This window comes from Ictalurus furcatus, chromosome 18 (genome assembly GCF_023375685.1).
Source record: "Ictalurus furcatus strain D&B chromosome 18, Billie_1.0, whole genome shotgun sequence".
NCBI classification, from domain to species: Eukaryota; Metazoa; Chordata; class Actinopteri; order Siluriformes; family Ictaluridae; genus Ictalurus; species Ictalurus furcatus.
Window position 1 is genome coordinate 21,728,820 of NC_071272.1, and position 20,403 is coordinate 21,749,222.

The 20,403-nt window shown below is 41.1% G+C and overlaps 1 protein-coding gene across 1 annotated transcript; it reads right to left on the bottom strand.

The window, feature by feature from the left end:
* Nucleotides 1-510: 510 nt before the first annotated feature.
* crebrf (creb3 regulatory factor) lies at nt 511-18,841 on the bottom strand. Its single transcript, XM_053648006.1, has 9 exons — nt 18,720-18,841; nt 11,465-11,648; nt 10,802-10,927; nt 9,480-10,692; nt 8,949-9,143; nt 8,237-8,426; nt 5,453-5,526; nt 5,105-5,227; nt 511-3,306 (listed from the first exon to the last, which is right to left on the bottom strand). Exons 2-9 carry the CDS (start codon nt 11,471-11,473, stop codon nt 3,188-3,190), a joined length of 2,049 nt encoding a protein of 682 aa, XP_053503981.1. The 5' UTR covers nt 11,474-11,648; nt 18,720-18,841; the 3' UTR covers nt 511-3,187.
* Between the last annotated feature and the right edge of the window lie 1,562 nt (nt 18,842-20,403).

The window sequence follows — 20,403 nt, forward strand, 5'->3', positions numbered from 1 at the left end:
GAGAGAACATGTCAATACTGTACATCAACCTGAAGAACACCACAAAACAGAATTTGCACTTTTCCATAGGAAATGTCTACTAAAGGCAAATGGAGTTTGTGACACTTGACTTGTCACACGTGGGCCTGTCCTCTCGAGACTTCACTGTCAATCTGTCTTGGTTAAAGATGGTAAAAGTCAAGTACTCACTGCAGCATTCAAACAAGGCCGATTTAGCAGCAGATGGAAGGAAAAGAACGCGCTTTTTTTCTCCTTTTTTTTTTCTTCTCTTCCTCTTCTCTTTTTTGTCTAGACAAAGTGCTTTAGTTATCTTACATGTAATATAGTATTTTTGTATATACACAAGATAAATATAGAAGATATATCTCATTTCTAAGTATAAAGAGAACACTGCAAATTACAATAGCATCTAACATGAATGGTATGTACAAAATCTGCTACGCTGCCAAATGAAACAAACAAGAAAAAGAAAAAGAGAGAACGACTATGAGCTACGATGGTGTAGGAAACTTTTAGCTGAAATATCATAGGGGTTGTAGAGGAAAATATTCTCCCTTCTTTTATTCAATCAAAAATAAGAGCTCCACGAACACCCAAAGACAAACCATGACTATCAATCAAGTTTTTTTTTGTTGTTGTTGTTGTCGTTTTTCCTTTTTTTTCCTTTCAGATAACATGCAGTTCTGCATTGGGAAGTGCAGTGGCTTTTCACACTGGATAAGTATGAAGGTGCAGCAGCTAGCCATCATGGTGCAACTATAAAGCTCTCTCGCTCTCCCTCTCTTTCTCTCCCTCTCTTTCTCTCTCTCTCTTTCTCTCTCTCTCTTTCTCTCTCTCTCTCTCTCTTTCTCTCTCTCTTTCTCTCTCTCAGAATGCTTTCCTTCCTCAAAGTACAAGTAAGCACTCTTTTTTTTAGGCATGGACAAGGAAGAGCCTATGACTGGATCCGGGTCGGAAATATTTTGGAGTATGAGCTGCTGATGATAAATTCATCAAAGCCTTTTCTCCAACAAGGTTTATAGATATGCTCATAGAACATTAAAACAGAAAACCTCAAGGTAACCATTACAAAAATACAGAGAATAAGTCTTATTTTTGTTGTTGTTGTTGTTTCTTATTTCCGGGTTATTCACTGAATATAAAGCTATAGAAATGTGTCATGCTTATTAACATACGCATTGAAAAGGTACCATTTTATCAATACAAGTACGTGTATGCATGATTTACGGACTACACGCACGACATACGCAAAATAATGTATTTGTTGTATGCTTATTCTCCTCCGTAAAATTGAAAGAATATTAATTGTAAAATATTAATATTAAAGTGAACATTTTGGTTCTCTGATAACGTCATACATATGCAATTACAAAAAAAAAAACAAAAAAAAAAAAAACGCATCTTCAACTCTACAGTTTTAAAAGCATTAATGGACAAAATTGCAATGGTGGGAAACTGAACCGCTTGATCCTAGTACAAAGGTTTCCAAAGCAACGCTTCAACTTGAGAGCTGAAGAACAGCGCAAGAGCTCTAGGACGATGCGAATGAATGCTTCTTTCTGTAGATAATTGGACCCAAGCAAATTTCACAGTTCATTGAAAATCCCTGACCCTACAACTTTGTTGTTTGTTTTTTTTTTTTCCTACATTCAATACGGTGTCAGGATAGCTGTGCAAAACCTTACTGAAACTGGCTAGTTGCCAATTTACGTTGCATGTCTTTGGTACAAAAACAAAACAATCTGAATATAGTGTGCAAATCTCTTTTTCGTATTTAATATATATATGAATAGTTGTCTTAAAAGAAACCCTCCCCCCCCCTCAAAACACACACACGCGCGCACAAGCACACACATCCATCCATCCATCCATCCATTCTCCACTTAAATGAAGTACCAAAATAGAGAGAGGAAAGAAATATTTGTCAGAGCCATCTCTTATTTTTACCTAACACAGACTCTGTGGCATAAATCAATATTTTTTCCTACGTTCACTCAGAGTATCTTTATCGAGCTGAAATACACGACAAACCCGCAGGTCTGACGCGCCCTGCAGCTCTTCTTCTCCTTGAAGCATGGTCCACTTGCTTTCAAGTGAGATTCGCTATCCCCTCAACATCTACAAGGCACAATGAATCTTACTTTTTAATAAAAAGTACAAATATGAACAAGACCGAGTCGGGGGAATCGACTTTTGAGCCCCTTCGATGCGACCTCGGAAAAAAAACGTCCGGGGTCACTTGACGCGAGGGCACTTTGATCAAAGTGGGTGGAGTCACCAGTAAAAAATAATAGTTCTTCTCAGTTAAGGAAGGTTTAAATGGACCATCTGCTCCAGTCAGTCAATAATCTCTCTCTAGTCACCCTGAGACCATCAAGACAAAAGGAACAGAACATTCAAGCCCAGTCCTATCCTAATTGTCATGCAGTAACCCCTGTCCTTAATTTATACGCCTATCTTTCGCTTGGTTTCCAATAAAGATAGATGATTCAGATGTTTGTGTTTGCATTGGCTTTGTCAGAATTGGCATATAAGGGTGTAACTTGTTCAATCCTGCAAATGCCACAATACTAGAATAGGAAAGCAGAGGTTTAGATAAATGTTGTTGTTTTTTTTTTCTTACATGACCAGGTGATATATGACAATTAGTTAATCTCTCTAAAATGTCTTCTTTTTTTTTTTTCTATCCACGAGTCTTAATTACTGATCATAATGTTACTATATTCCCTAAAGAAAACATTTCTGCTTTCTGAATCCAGTAAAAGGGGCATCTGCTGGACATAAGGAAAAAATGGCTACAGCAGGAACCAGTTGCGTCTTCATGTCTAAATTGACGATACTTTCCGGGAGGTATCTCATAAATTGGCTTCTGAATTTTGCAAAATGGCGGCTTGCAGATGGAGGTTTTTGGGTTTGTTTGTTTTTTTTTTTTTTTTTAAACCAGCCACATGCACACGTGGTAAGGAAACTGAGACTACTGAGTGCAGAGATTTCTGTAGGTGCGTGGAAGGTGAACATATACATACGTATGCACAGAAAGACAGGTGTTCATATGCATGTATCCACATTAAGCATTTTGAGCATCTCCTGTTGACATGGGCATGCAGAGTGTTGGGCCGTTACAGTGTGAGACAGGAATGGCGTGGATGGCTTCGACTGTGCTTCAGAATACTATCTGTATATGCCTCTACACTTTCAGTGTGGGCACACGCAGTCCCACTAGACCTCCAGTGGGGTCACCCTTGCCTGTATTCTCAAGGATCTGGTTCACAAAGTCTGAAGTCTGGCCAGCTACTGGTGGCTGCACTGCACAAGGGTAAAGAAAGAAAGAAAGAAAAAAAAAAATGGAATAGAAAGCCAGCCATTATTCAGATCTTCTTTCAGATCTCCAATCTGAAAAGGCATATAGGTCATTATTTATTATAACACTACAGGTGCGTTTAAAAAAAAAAAAAAAATAGAATATTGTGGAAAAGTTAATAACCCCCCCCCAAAATTTAATTCAAAAAGTGGAACTTTCATACATTCTGGATTCATTACATATAAAGTGGAATATTTCAAGCCTCTTTTTGTTTTAATCTCGATGATTACGGCTTACAGCTCACGGAACTCAAAAATCCAGCATCTCAAAATATTAGAATAAAGAATTTATACTACAGGAATGTCGATCTTGTGAAAAGTATGTTAATTTATGCGCTGATACTCGGTCGGGGTTTTAATCCTTTTGTAGGAATTACTGCATTGATGCGGCGTGGCATGGAGGCGATCAGCCTGTTGCACTGCTGAGGTGTTCTGGAAGCCCAGGTTGCTTTGATAGCGGCCTTCAGCTCGTCTGTATTGTCAGGTCTGGTGTCTCTCGTAGATTCTCTGTGGGGTTCGGGTCAGGCGAGTCAGTTGGCCGATCAAGCACAGTAACACCACGGTCAGAAAACCAGTTACTAGAAGTTTTGGCACTGTGGGCAGGTGCCGAGTCCTGCTGGAAAAGGAAATCAGCATCTCCATAAAGCTTGTCAGGAAATGGAAATCATGAAGTGCTCTAAAATCTCCTGGTAGACGCTGCATCGACTCTCGACTTGAGAAAACACAGTGGACCGACACCAGCAGATGACATGGCACCTCAAATCACACCGGACTTCAAGCAACTTGGATTCTGTTCCTCTCCACTCTTCCTCCAGACTCTTGGACCTTGATTTCCAAATGAAATGCAAAATTTACTTTCATCTGAAAAGAGGACTTTGGACCACTGAGCAACGGTGTTTTTTTCAGTAAAAAGCTGTTTTGGTGTTAATTACCCGATTAGAGCTCTTCTCATGTCGACATTGCTGTATTATAACTTCTTTATTCTAATATTTTTGAGATACTGGATTTTTCCAGTATCTCACCTCCGTGAGCTGTAAACCGTAATCACCAAGATTAAAACAACAACAAAAAAAAGGCTTCAAATATTTCACTTTATGTGCAATGCATCTAGAATATATGTGTAATGAATCTAGAATTTTTTAATTCAATTAAGGAGAAAAAAATAAAACTTTTCCACGATATTACGTTTTTTTTGAGATGCACCTGTATGAGCAACGACTATAGTTCTGCACTAGCGGTCATAATGCTGTTATAAAAAAAAATAAAAAATGTAAAAAATTTTAAATCTACCAGCGAACCACTGCTGGATCTTTACGCAAGAACTTTAACTCTTAAATGTTCAGCTATATGGTTGGACTGTATTTGGCTTAATTTGTAATTTGCTATGAATAAAAGCATCTGCTGAATTAATCAAAGTAAATGTGCACCATACAACAGCTTTAAATGCTGAACATATAAAAACAGACCTCAAATAGTCTGGATCCAGTACTACTAAATATGCTGAGTAAACATGCACATCTGTGTGATGTGCAGAGGCTGTCTGTAAAATAAAAATAAAATAAAATAAAATAAAATAAAATGGACCAATTCCACAGGAATCTGTCTGTCCATTAATAATAGAACTAAAATCTATTTTTATTCATTATTAAAATTTAAAAATCACAATTTTAATTTCTACACAGTATTCGTTTACTATAAAATTTATTCGAGTTCCAAAATAAACGTATCTGAGAGAATTTCTTACCTAGTGTCTCTTCTATGAGCTTATCGAGCTTCTCTGCCATGCTTGTCCCATTATTATTGGAGTTATCTTGAACTCGGTTCACAATCTCCTCTTTGATTGTATTAATCACGAACAGCAATCGATCTGCAGATGAAAAAGCATACATAATATCGTAAACACAAGTAATAGTGGTGGCCTGGTTCCGGGTAAGACGCAACAACAAGATCAATCGTAAGCTGGAAGCTTCTTTATTTATTTATTTTTTTGCTCAAGGAAGTGAATCAAATTCCAGCACAGAAGTTAACGATCTCAAGCATTTATTTATTTATTTATTTTCATCCGGCTAGTGTGACTTCTGAAGTGCCGTACCATATTCAGTGCCAAGACCCCACAGCTTGACCTTGTTGGCTTCATACTGCGCTTTTTTCTTTAGTCTGCAGGCCCTGGAGGAACAGAGTAATACAGAGGTGTATTTGAGAGATGATACAGTATGAACATCTGAACATGACATTGTTTTGAGTAGCGGTATTCCACTATACCACTATGTTGGTATGCCACTCGTGTCCCTTAAAATGCTGGACATTGCTGATCGGTAGTTGGAATTTCTGTCTTTAGTAGTTAGTTTAGTAGCTGCTACACAATATGCATATAGAAGTACAGAACATGTACAAAACCACTCATCTGAGCACAATTAAATTTAAAAAAAAAAAAAAAAAAAAAAAAAAAGAGAGATACTTGGGCAATTCTGACCAAAAATCTGAAAATAAAAAAATTGAGATACTTGACCTAAAATCTAAAATCAAAAATGAGATACTTGGGCAAAATTCAAAATGAGATACTTGACCTAAAATCAAAAATGAGATACTTGGGCATAAATAAAAAATGAGATACTTGGGCAATTCTGACTAAAAATCTAAAATCAAAAATGAGATACTTGGGCAAAAATTTAAAAAATGAGATACTTGGGCAAAAATAAAAAATGAGATACTTTGGCAATTCTGACCAAAAATCAAATGTATTCCAACTAAAAAAAATGGAACTTTGGAGGGAAAATGCGTGTTTAATATGATGTGATGTTGGGATGTACCAAAATAGAATGGCGATAACACCAGTGCTGTTCTTTTCAGAACTAAATAAACCCACAATGTTTCACAGTGAGGAAAAAAAACCCCCAAAAAAACCCTGCCCTGTCCCTCACCCCTGTAGGTAGACACTACATACCTTTGCTTCTCTTTTACATAAAATTAGACTCAACTTTCTTTTTTTGATTGCTTGCCAGCCCAAATTGCGTCGCTAGTGGTCACTCTGACTTCTGTTGCCAATGTAGACGAATTAGACATATATATATATATATATATATATATATATATATATATTTTTTTTTTTTTTTAAATCAAAAAGCAATCTTTTCAAGATACCAGAGGATTAGCATTAGCTAATGACTCAGCTTGAAATGTACCTGCTAGATAGTTAACATAACTATAAACACACTTAACGCAGCTTATCTAAACGCTTATCTTAAACTTAGTTAGATTTTTATTGCACGTATCTCTCCGTTCAGGAAGTCGTAACGAGGAAGAAGTTGCTTAGAACCCTCGTTATAAACCTTTCTGATGGGGTATTATATCCTTGGCTAGGTAAAGTGTCACGTGCATCAGTTTCTCATATGGATTGCCTTTTTTTAAAAAACGCGTTGCGGTGCCGTTTCCTGCGTGAAGTTGAGACATGATGATATTTCACACATTTGAGCTGGCATACAACCGCAAATTGTGTCCAACTTCAGACCCGACACCTCTCTGAATGACTATTTCAGGATTACCCTATTCTAATTTTGTGCTTTGTCTAGACAGTGGACCACTCATGATTTAGAATTTGGTTCTTTTCCATGTTCATCGTAATAAATACTGATGCTGATATTGCATGCAAGAAGAACAGCTTACTGTATTATTGGAAGGTTACGCGTATTATTGTCAGTTACCTTGTTCAAACTCTAGCTACACTATGGTAATTCACTAACAATTTTCTGTAGTTATGTTCACTGTGCTCGAGATTTCCCACCTGAGAAATCTTACAAGTTTCTCACCAATGCTAGCTAGAAGGAAGTTATGCTTACTGCCACGTGTTTAAAGCCTTCCGTATCTTCCTGCAAAGAAATATGCTAAATAGGAATGGAAATTTCACTGTCAAAGTAGGGTCAAACATTACTTGTGAAAAATTAAATAAATAAAAAAAGAAGTTCACACAAGCTCAGGTGTAGATGAGTGTAGATTTTGAAAGATATATTCCTCAAGTCAGACAGCACTGCCATCTTAAGTTAAGCTCAACTGCAAAAAGTCAAAACATTCTGACTTTAAGCACGTTATCCAAGTCACTGGTTAGATTTGTTTACAGCTCAGGCTACTGTTTAGTACACCGAACCTTATAACCTTAACTTGGCCTAAACTGTCACAATGTTCTTCATATTTGACGCTACATGTGTCACTAGGCACGAGTAGTAAATTTTTTAAGTCTACGTTTATATAATGAAGTAACTTACAGTACCTAAATAGAAATTATTTAAGAAAACATAAGCTGAGTTACAGCTAATTTGACCTGATAGACCGGCATTTCTCCTTAGACTTGCGTTGGTTTACAATGTATTTGACCCGTTTCCATGTGGAGGTTGCTTTGACATATCACAGTTGCTAGCAACAGCGGCTAATATGGCACGTACTGTTTTCTTATTCTGTATGCACTGACCTATATTCATGTCTCTCTCACTCCAGAGAAGATGAGGAACGAACTACAAGCAAACGTATTTTGTTAAACATCGCTAAAGATAATGCTTCAAACACACAGATTATGCAATCATTAAGAGGCCGAGTAAAAAAAAACAGTGTATGGAGTGGGAAAGAAAAATACCCCTTTCATCGCCAATTTATACCAAATCCATGGAAAATCATTGGTCCTGGGGAAGGTTTTGATTGCTTATACTCACATAAGGAAGAACATCATAGTCATAAGACGGTGAAACTTTGCGCTAGCACACCTTTGTCCAAACAATCTCCTGGTGAGGTTTGTTTGGAGCACAATTTTGCAAGTGACGAGAGAACATAGTGGAGGGGGGGGGACGAAAAGCAGCTCCTGAAAACAGTGGTTTGAAGAGAAGCTTACCTGGACGCCAACTTGTTTTTCTCCTTCCGAGAGCGAGGGCGAGCAGTCAGGGGCAGCTCGCTAACAGGGGTCAGGTCACTAATCACCTTGTTAAGTTTGCGCAATTCGTTCCCGATCTGAAGCAGCTTCCGTGGGTTGGGGGTGAGATCCTCTACGTCTGTCCGCCGTGACTTCTTTAGTGTGTATTTTCCTGAGAAAGAAAAACAGAAGGTTATGTATGTAATAGGGGTGTAATGCAATGCCACTCTCTTTATCTGTATCAATTTAGTATTGTATCTTTATTCGGATTTGAACGGGGGAAGTAGGCGTGGCCTAAAACGGGAGGTTTGTTTAATTAAATGCGAACCCTGCCTGTATGCCCCAAGAAAAACTAACAGGGCTAATGTTAAATAAAGTCATTTTTCATTCACGAAATATAACAAATAGCAACCTTTATTTAACACCTGAACTTCTATAGGTCCTCAGCTATGTGACTTGAGTTCATTGGACTTTCTATCTGTGACTGATTAAGCTAACCATCTATACACAAAGGTTAGCGACACTTCATTTAACCTAAATTCTTGAGCTTAATCTTTAAAGATTTCCTGTTTGCTACCAAGAGAGCTAATGTTACGCTAACCGCTGTGTGTAAGTAATAACATTAGGGTTCGTACAAATGAATTTGGCTTTTCAAAAGCACCTTGTACGAACCCTGTTTGTCTCATCATCTCACCATGATGCAGGCCATTCTTTTGATACATGTTGCTGGGAAGGGTGTCTCGGTCCCACTCGGAAGGTTTTAGCATACGTTCTTGCTTAGACGGGGTGAGCTGCTCGCTGTATTCCCAGAAGTATCGGCGCTTACCCCTCTTTCTGGAAATTCCGGCCGTCAGACCTTTAACGTCCTCGACCATGTCAGCATCGCATCCTGTTCGAAAGAGAGGAGAAAGTTCAGATCGACAAGAGACAAAAAAAATTAAGGATCGAAGGCACAAAAAGCAGAAACGGACAAAGAAAAAGGTTTATTGAAAAGATAAATAAATAAACCTGCCACCTCAGCTGCAGCCTGACTTAACAATCCCTAGACATGTAATGTTATCGCAACGTCTCGTCAGTAAGAGTTCATACTAGGTCTGAGCTTCAAATATGTTTGTAAGTAATTAGCCTGTTGTGTGTAGCGAGACCTATAATGAAAACCCACGTAAGAGGTAAACGTCTGTCAAGATGCTCGCTCGAATAAGTTCATCGACATGCCGGTTCGTACCTGGCTCTGAGAACGCGTCGCTGATGTCGTCGTCTTTGTCTCCCTCATAATCGTCATCTTCTTCCTCCTCTTCCTCTTCATTTTCCGAAAGCTCGTGCTCGCTGCCAAACCCTTCGTCGTGGTCTTCGTCGTCCAAGTCCACCCCCTCTGCCTCCTCCTCTTCCTCTTCCTCCTCACCGTCTTCCTCTTCCTCCTCCTCGTCCTCGTCTTCCTCCATGTCGGCGGGAGCTTTGCCCGCAAGCCTCGCCCTGGTCAGGAACAGCGAGTAGTTGTGCTCCTCCTCTTTCTTCTTCTCGGCGGCAGCGGTGGCATCGGCACCCAGGGCGCTCACGGTGAGCAAGGTTTCACCGCTGCCAGCCACGAGGAAGTTAAGTTTCGATGGCTTTCCACTCGACACCCCCACGTCTGGAGTGGAGCCACATGGAGACTCGCGTTTACAGAGTTCCACTCTTTTCTCGCAAACCATGGGAATCAGAGAAGATGGAGTGTCAATAGTGGTCGCTTGGGCATTGCTGATCAAAGCAGCACTTGACTCATGCTCTTTGATAAGAGGGGAGCTGGCAGACACGCTGATCTGCTGAGCACAACTCTCTAGGAAGGTCTTGCGTGGTACGCTAATGCGAACCTTGGCTTTGCGTACGTAATCCGTGTTCTCTGGTTGTGGAGATCCAACCCTGCTAGGCCCTTGCATCTGGGCCTTTGCCATAGTCTCAGTGCTTGAGGGCACTGGCCACGTGGCCTTCTGAGAGCCTTCGGCATAATCCGGAAGTGTACTGTGGTTGGAGGAGGTGCCTGTGACAGAAGCGTTGGTTCTACCCATCGTCTTGCCTACCGCTGGTGGAGGAAAAACAGTCTGCTTTTGGCCTGCCACCGAATCTGGAAGGTATAAAGTGTCACACACAGGCTGCGAGTCCTCACTGTTGAGCTGGGCCAAGGTGGGTGTACGGCTTATGACTTCCTCATCCTGGTAAGGGCTGGAGAAATCGTCCAAGCCCAGGAAGTCAACCTCCTTAGTGCCCCAGATGTCACAGCTGGTGAGGCGAGTGTACTTGGTCAAGTCTTCCCAATACGTGTCCCACTGTTCAAAGTTGGAGCTGTAGGCCAGGTCATTGTCTATTAGTTCTGGAAGATTCTCCATGCTTTCAAAATCCTTGCAGTCCTCAACTCCGAACACGTCTCTTCCAGGGCTCTGGCGACAAGTCATATCTCTGTCCTGCGACAGGGATACATTATCAACAAGAAATAACTTTCAAAGTGATTGGAAACTTCTGCAGTCAAAGAAATTTTTTTAAAATAAATAAATAAATAAATAAAAATCTCACCAGTTCATAAATGAAGTCTGGGTCCGAGCTGTTGGCTAACAGATCAGTGCTAGTCAGTGCCTGGTCAGCGAAAGTGTAGTTTTGAAAAGCATCCCCAAAGGGAGGATCCATTCCACTGACACTAGGCTGCATGAAAGATAAAAACAGATACTGCTGAATTATCAATTCAAGGGTATAAATAAAGTTTTTTTTAAAAGGTTGTTATTTGTCTGTAATAAATATTGAAAATAGATACAGTAGACATCAGCTTGGGATCAACGTTTCAAACATAATGATAATGAGTCTTTATTGATCACATATACATTACAGCACAGTGAAATTCTTTTCTTTGCATACCCAAGCGTGTCAGGAAGTTGGGGTCGGAGTGCAGGGTCAGCCATGATGCAGCGCCCCTGGAGCAGAGAGGGTGAAGGGCCTTGCTCAAGGGCCCAACAGTGGCAGCCTGGCAGTGCTAGGGCTTGAACCCCCGACCTTCCGATCAGTAACCCAGAGCCTGGCAGTGCTGGGGCGTGACCCCCCGACCTTCCAATCAGTAACCCCAGTAACCCAGAGCCTTAATTGCCAAGCCACCACTACCCCATTATTATTTATTGTGATCTGTTGGAAATCTTTAAACTTATAACATATCCGAATACATTTCACGCATTACATAATAAACCTTACCAGAGGCATTGCAGAGAACAGATGCCTGGGTCCTTGGTGGAAACTTTTCTGCCACCTCACGTTCCACAATTCCTTTGTTCTTATGTCAGACTCTGGCAGAAAATCAACGTGACCACCAAGTTGTTCTGTAATAACAAGGCCTTAGCCACAAGTCCGGGTATGGCTGTGTTCTCCCCTCTGTTCTCTGCAGGTAAGGAAGGAAAAAAAATAATAATCATAAATAAACAGGTAAATGATACATGATCTGTACGTGTGATACACTTCAGCATGAGTGACACTTCTGTAGTACAAAATGTCACTCACAAACCGCAATTCGGTGCACAAACGGTACCTACGGGCAGCTGTCACAAACGGCTGTTTGCTGAATTTAGAACAAGCACTAGCAGCATCGGCTGATAGACCTCTCCGTTCCTCGGTGCGGCACGACACAAACAGCAACAGGAGACAGGAAGAAATGGAATTTCTCCTTCGTGCAAGGTAATGCATGTCTAGCCATGGTCGAAAAAGGTTACCGAGGCCCTCTGAAAAAGGCGATTCAGCTCCATGGGAGAAACGATAGCAGCCCTGAAGCCAGAGTCCGGAGGAAGGCGAGAGAGCGAGAGTGCCGAGCGCTGGGGCTATTTTTAAACAACCTCTGCAGCACACTTTCCCCACTGCCTACAGATAGTCATAAACAGAGGAACCCGAACAGCCTAACGCCCTTTGCATAACAAATCGAGCGAAATGTGCGTGCGAGCGCCACAGCTGTACTGCTCAGCTGCAAGACGGAGCGGAACAGCCTTCTTCGTGTGCTAGATGACATCATTTCCTCTCGAACGAACGAGCAGTAGAGCCTGCACACAAACCGTCGAAGAAGACTAAGAGGAAACGCAGCGAAACGCCATTTTAGTGCCTAGTACTCGCATGCAAAACTTTCCAGAACACACGACGGCTGCATAGCACCGATACCGACTTCACGCTGCGGTCACAATCCCAACGCGATTAATAAAGTCACCTGTCGTGCTGACTCACGTATACGTACAGTCGCAGCGAGGAAGAGAAATCGTCCAAGACGTCTCTTGGATAGATAAGACAGACAGTAAAGCGTACGGTACTTTCACCGCGTTATCGTAAAACGTTACACCGACGTCTTGTTAATTCGACGAATACGACACGGTTGTCTTTCTATACTAGAATTCTGATTAGAATTAACGCGCCGCGATTTATCCCGAAGCAAAAGGTCATGGCTCGGAGGCAAGTTGATACCAGCCTTTGAAATGATTGTGCTGCGAAGAATGGGCCTGGCTGGAAAAAGAAATGCTGCACAAAGAGAAAGAGAGACCTTGGGATTCTTCCTAGAAGGGCTCAGGTTTGATACTTAGATCCGTACTGGTAAAAGTAGGACAGCGGCGATGTTGTGCGTTTTTCTTTTCTAAAGCGAGCGAGCAGGTTAGGCTAGGCTTGTGCTTTAGAATGATATTTCACTAGAAGCTCCTTTAACAGGGACGTACAAATCAACGTGAGCTAGCTAGTAAAGCGAGCCTGGCTTCTCCGAGAGCTATTTCCGCTAACGGAGCAAAAAATAAACAGAACTGTACCGGCCATATTGTATATGAACTCTAACTTACTCTATGTTGATTCCTTGTTTATAGAAACAACCTACGGCACCGTGTGGGATTCCTGCGGCGAAACACGGTCGTGCTGATATTCTGTATAACCTCACTCTTGCTTAAAATCATCCCTACGCGATATTACACTGCCACGATAACCAGTAATGTTGACTACCGTTCTATTGTATTACCAGACCTGCCAGTCTTTACGCATTTTGAGTAGGAACTCTGCAATTGAAATGTACCGCGGTAAAACAGGCGATCAGGAGCCGATCGGCATCGATCTGGAATGATTTACGCAGGTGCTTTGAACTCTGTGATATTAAAGAGCACCTATTATGGTTTTTAAAACATGCCTAATTTTGTTTTAAGGGTTTCATAGATAGCTTTACGTGCATTTTCTCATCATTTACACTGCAGGTCGGAGTCGATCTGCCGTGGTATCGTTTAAAAAAAAAATGAATGACGCTTTACGTCCTCATCGATCAACGTCTTCTAGACATGAAGCCAACTCTTTCAGGACGCAACCTCGACCGTAGCGCTCGAGGGCGGGCCAAAGTAGACCAGACGCGGGGGTTTTTTGTTACAAACTTACGTAGGTAGAGTACAGGAAGTAAGTCTGGAATTACTGACGACTCGTTTCAGCCGTTCAGAATCGGTTGCTTCTTTCAATAACTCCGTTTGTTCGTGTTTGTGAAACTTTGCAGACTTTTTACATTCACAAACAGCTCTCGAACACGCTGCATGAAAGGTAATATCTGAAAACGCATAATAGGTGCACTTTAGTATTACCTCGCACTGCCAGGAAGCCCCGCCCCCTCCCCCAGACATCTTGCGCCTGCTCTCGGCTGAACTTGCACGGTAGCCCTCACTTTCTGTCGAGGTAAACGCAGACTGTTCGGAGTTCATATAATGTGACATAAAATCGATCAGTTTGTGTTTGATCTAGCTCGCATTAGACGAGTATAATATTAATTATTTTTTATAAAAGGCACGTCACTGGGGAAAAAAACGGATCGGAAACGGTCGGAAAAGGCTTTTTGATTTTCGGCTGCGAAAGAAAACAGAATGAAGACTTTGATCTAAAAATATCGAATAAATAAACGCGGCGTCAGATCCAACCTTTTACGAATAACGTTAATGGCGGTGCTAACTCGAAGGTGATTAAATAACCTGTTTAGGCTCTTGGTTCCGGATGATTAAATAGTTTACGACAACGACGTACTAAAAACTGATCCCCGTTCACACGGATCCACGAAAAAACGAGTAAAAACGCTGTATTATGCATGTCCTACGCAGGCTTTCGACATGCGGGAGTTTCCCTTCGGCTCACGATAACCCCGAACGCCATAGGTAAACGTTTTCCCAAACGAATGAAGAACCTTGAGAGGCACCAGACGGGTGAGTGGGATTATAAATCGTTACGTTCAGGAGAATACTGTGAATAAGAGCCCAGGAATAAGCACAAGTCCTGATGTGGTGTTCTGCTGTTGTAGCTCATCTGTAGTCTCAACATCCATCCATCCATTTACCATACCGCTTATCCTACACAGGGTCACGGGAGAGTCTGGAGCCTATCTCAAGGGACTCTGGAAACAAGTCGGGGACACCCTGGACGACGTGCCAACCCTGCCTCAGCTTTTGGAGATGCTTTTCTGCTTGGCATGTTTGTAAAAAGTGCTTCGATAGACATCCCTCTCTCATCAACAAGGCACTTCGTCCATAACTACGCTCACTGAATGGTTTTTGTTTTGGTTTTTTTGCACCATTCTGTGTAAACCCTATAGACGGTTGTATGTAGAAAATCCCAGGAGATCTGCAATTTCTGAAATAATTAAACCAGCCCATCTGGAACCAACAAGCATGCCAAAGACAAGCTCACAGATGTGAAGCTCTCGACCTGAATCTGCATGATTTATTTGTTTGGTTGTGGGTTTTGTTTTGTTTTTTGCACTGCGCTGCTGCTACATGATTGGCTGACTGGATGACTGCATGAATAATCAGGTGTACAGATTTTCCTATAAAAGTGGCCGTGTGTAGAACAAAACAAAACAAAACAAAAGCTGGAATAAAAAAAAAAAAATCAAACATGGGTAACTTTTGACTGATGTGACGCTCGGTGAAATGTCTGAAGCAAGAGGCTTTTCTTATTCCGCCGATAGCTTGTTGTGGTCTCAGAGTCACGGTGCTCTCTGTAGAGAACGCTCACTGGCTGTTAGTTCTGTAGTTTACTGGGACGCCCGAGTACACCGGACCTTAAACATTTTAGGGAATCTTTCGGTTCCTGCTTGCTGCTGTCCAAAGCTGTTGCTGTTTTTTCACAGCTAATAAACTAGTAGTAGTAGTAGTAGTAGTAGTAATAGTATGTTTATTACATCTCATGTAACACAAGCGGTATTTCACAACAGTCTACTTATTATGAAGTCTATTGAATGTATTGTCTGATATGAAGATGTATTGAATCGAGAGCCTCGTATCGAATAACAATACACTGTACAATTATACAGAGTGTCCCAAAAGTCTCCGTGCACTTTTTTTTTTTTTTTAAGCAAAACTTCTTCCAAAATTGCTCAGAATTTGTTTATATTATATATTTTTTCAGGATGCCTTTGACAAAAGAAGAACGTATTGAAATCATTCTCACGGCTGGATCGGGAAGCTGGCGCAAGGTTGAGATTTTAACGGGAAAGATGGCGAGTGCATCACAAACGCTCGCGTGACATTGACGCTAAACTTATTAACAAATTTAAAAAGACTGGAAGCGTCGTGGACCGACCGAGAAGAAGAGGACGTCCACGAACATCCACTGACGAGCGAAGGCATGGCCGGCGTGGTGCTGGCGCAGGTAGTCCTCTACGTATGGAGACTTTTGGGACAGACGTAAATAAACATCTACTTTACTTTACATCACATTGCAGTATCCTAATCCTAATCCACATTTTTCTTTCCCACGGGTTTGATTGAAGAACTGGGTCTAAGCATTAGCTTTGACTCCAGTTCATAGCACTTGGAATCGACTGGTTTGTTGAAAAGGTTATGAAACGTCGATTTATGAAATTAAAGGCTTTTTAAAAACTATGAACTCAAATGAAATCTGGTAAATGTCTTAGCAATGCCGTCTACATAAAATCGGTCTCGACTACGTTCCGAGTTCTCCTTCAAACAGTTCCAGCTGGTAATCGACAAACTAAAGAGCCGATATAGCCCTTTTTTGTTTGTTTGTTTGTTTTTTTTAAACGTACAATGGTGATTCGATCGTCTCCAAACATTAAAAGCAACTAGTTCTGCACTCCGTCTGGCTGGCATGTCTCTGCAGAAAGCACTCCGGAAGCAAGAACTGAAGAATCTTAAGAATGGGGATGTTGCGATAAAAATCAGCGCTGTTCTTCCCTGAACGTTCAGACTCGCTGCGTCTAATGCAGTTTGATGTTATCAAAAAGTCGCAGATTATAGTAGTCTATGTCACTTTCGCCGTGCCGAGCAGGTCGGTTTCATTTGAACAGCTCGGGGTCCAGACGTGTCCGTCCTTTTGTCTATTGGATGCGCAGTAATGTCTGGTTTACACTGACAAGCTTGTCAGAACTTTTCCGAGAACAGCCCAAAACGCACTGTGGGAAGAAAAAAAAAAAAAAAAAAAAAAAAAAGTGTTCCCCCAGTGTTCTTTTTTCAGGAACAGTAGAGGGACCGATGCATCCCATCAAACAATTTATTGGGTGGTAAGGAACAAGGAGTAAATCTGTAAAACAACACTGTAAAGATGTGCAATGTAAACATGACACCAGTTACAACTACCAGTGCATTGTGGAGATTGGGCTACTCGTGTTGGAAATCTCTGCTTGCTCAGGCAACCTGATCTCTGTCAAATCTCCCTTTTTCTCTTTCTTTTACACAAAGAGCCTCATTTTATAAGCAAATAACTCCGTGTGAAACCCAGCGTGGCTTCCTCTGCTGTTCCTCTAACAGCATGTAGCCGCCCACGCAATGTTTACAAGAGGAAATGTTGACCTACAAAACCTCAGACCCTGCCACATCTATTATCATCATCATCATCAATCTATCTATCTATCTATCCATCCATGTCTGCGAAACCAAACGAAGCCATGAAACACCCGCTTACAAGTGGAACCCTATAGTAACTCTGGTTCCTGCTCCTTTAAATCAAGCCGAAGCTTCGCGTCTGACTCTGACCTACTCCACAACACGGGCCTCTATCGAAAACAAACCTCAACCAAACCTTCTAGCGCACTGCGCCAACGCCCACGCTTTCCAGCGCTCTCATTGGCTGCACGCGTGCTTAACCCCGCCCCCTGCGCACTGCTGAGCGGTTGGACTGAACGTCAATCACAGAACACCGTAAATATCCCTTCAGCTATAAGTGTGGTTGAGAACGCCGAGCAACAAACAACACTCAAGGCCTTCCCCACGTTATGTAAATAACTGGATTACACACACACACACACATATACATACATATATATATAAATAATTTATTATCCCGTAGTTTATTATGAACACTCTACTCCCTAGTTGTTTACATGTTAGTGGTGAATAAACAATTTTCCGTGACGCGGAAAAGAACAGTCGTGCAGATTTCTCGCAAAAAAAAACAAAACGAAAAAATAAATAAATAAAATCGAAATGTCAATGCAAATAAATCCATATCATGCAAAGTTATTTTTTCTAAATATCTGTATTATTATTGCATGGCAAATGGATACCCAAGAGCAACTTTGGAAAGCGTCTGTCACTTGGCGTTGTGTTGTAGGGGGGCGTGTACCCAGACTAGCCTGCAATAGACTACTCACCCTCAATATACAAGGGTTTATCCTTCTTATATATATCCAACAAAAACATGAGCAATCTTCCTATAATAAGCAAATAATTCCTACGATCCACAAGGATACATTCAATTGATACTGATAGTCATTTATTTGAGCTGATTTCATCAACTTCTACACATACTGCTTGGTTAATCGAGCTGTTTATATTAACCTATCTAGCATTTATCTTTAATAAATAAATAAATAAATAAATAAATAAAAAAACCAACGTTGATCGTGTTGCTTATTCATTTAGACCGAGCTTTGAACGGTTGTTGGACTTCCTGATCCCTGATGCAAATCTACATTTAAGCATTTTTCTTCCTTCGTGTGGATTTTTAATGTATTTTTATTTATTTTTTTTTAAATAACTTTATCCACAGATATAAAGACATGGGAAATCTGTATGCACAAAACGCCTAACTGGCCGTATGCCTCGTATTCAGCAACGTTAACCTTGACAACACAGCAAAAAAAAAAAAATCTTCTAGAACAATTCAGCGATTATGATACATGATAGTGATGGCAAACCAGCCATGATCACAGTTCTCCAGTAGCACTAACTGCAAAATATGTATGTATATGTCTATTTAGAGTAGTAACCTGGTACATCAAGCACACTAAATATGTCAAATCATAAGCAGAGTGGAGTGTTTAGTGCGGAACTAAAACTTGCTGTGTTGCTTTGATAACTATGGCCTCCGTCCCTCCCACTCTCGGCTAGCTGCTAGCTCCTTATCACAACTTAGCTTCCGAGCTAGCAGCTGGAGACACTGTTTGTATTCATTTTTAACGAGTACTTCGACGGTGTCTGCGACTTTGACTGCTGATAAAAGCTATACTCACGTGTAACTAGGATCTACAGTTGTCAAAGAAAGGCTTCACGCTTCGGCAGGAGTCGTCTGGACGAGAACTTAAATGAAATTTCATCACAAATCCACGCTGTCTTCTTTCTCTCTGGTTTGTTTTGTTTATCTTCTTCCTGACGGGTTCCTGGAAAGCGCGTGACTCCCTGGCAACGTGACTACGCCTCGACCAATCAGAGCGCGCCTTCGGGATTGACTCAAAAACTAGACCTGGAGCCATTTAAAACCCCCTTTTATACAGCATTGTCATCGAATGAATAGAATAATCATCGAGTCTGATGGGTTTTTGTTTATGTTTGTTTTTTTAAATCAGCTGTTTGTATGTTTGTCGAGCAGCACTAAAAGAAAGGACTTTAGGAGTCTTTTCTAATACTTTCTGCTGGGTAATAGGGAATGTACATGGAGAAGTTGACCTACATGGAGTTTCTGACATTTAAATCATTGCATATAATAACAACTTCTGTCACAGAGCAAACTTGTATTTCGAATATCATATTAAAAAAAGTGGTGCAGACAAGTTATCAGATGTTTTGCAACATTGACGGTAGACTGTTAAGTTCACGGTGACGCTCATCAAGCTTCTGGAGTAGATCTTCTGGCCTACACGTATACACATGATTCTTTCCTTAACATCATCAGGTCACGCGCAAACTCGAACATAAACGTACCCGAGGTGTCCGAGTGCTTGAATCTTGAAAAAGGAACAAGTGCAAGATTCCAATAGTGGGCAGGGCGTCCGCCCCGGTGGAAACTGGCAAGCACACCGCAATGTACTGAGTGCTTGTATCTGCCCATGGCCCTGGGCTGCATGCCAAGTCCTCTACTAAATAATAGCATCTATTACTCACAAGAAGGAAACAAAACTTAAAAGCCACCATAATGTGGCTTTGTGCTCTACAGCTTGAGCGCTCAAAATGACCAGGTAACCGATTAGGTCCGAGATATAAGGAACACTATTCCATACAGTATTCATATATGGCGCTTGTTGAACCATATTTTCTTACCTGTTCTTATTGAACTGATGCATAATTTGATCAACAGATCAAACGTTTCAAATAAACTGGAACGTACGACGACTTATTCTGCTTTTACACTGAGCTTGTGGATTCTAATGAATGTTGCTGGTTTCTCTTCACGCCTGCATTCAGGTACAAAGCAGTTATGATCCAGGTCCTTGCGCTCAGATAAGCCAACGTCCAGGCCAGTTGTGCCAGAGGTACCATATGGTGTCATTGCTCAGTGTTGGTCCAAACAGTAGGTTCAGCTGAGCTAGGATGGCCATCAACCAGCTATAAAGAAAGAAAGAAAGAAACAAGAACATTGTTGTCAAAAGGAGCAATACACAATAAGGCTCTCCTTTACTGTTCTGCCAAACCCCACATTTTTGGGATTCTAGAGAAGTGAACGATCTTCTTTTTGTTATGGTTACCCGTTTCGGATGAAAGGACCAACCACACAATGTAGTCAGTGTTAGCCTTCACAAGACAAATAATCGCTACCATTAGAGGACTTGGGTTAAAAGGAAGAAGAAGAACAAAAAAAAAAAAGGACATTTAATCATTAAGTCATGCCAGGAATTACAAGAGGAAAAGAATGAACCAGAATTTCTGGTGCACTCATCTGGCAAACATTTGGCTATGATGTATACCTTAAACTCAAGATCA

Bases quoted from the DNA above. Each gene is read 5' to 3' on its own strand.
- crebrf (XM_053648006.1), bottom strand. The intron at 9,144-9,479 runs GTACGAACCGGC...TCTTTCGAACAG, and splicing joins CGACGCGTTCTCAGAGCCAG to GATGCGATGCTGACATGGTC. The intron at 3,307-5,104 runs GTAAGAAATTCT...ACCCTTGTGCAG, and splicing joins GCTCATAGAAGAGACACTAG to TGCAGCCACCAGTAGCTGGC.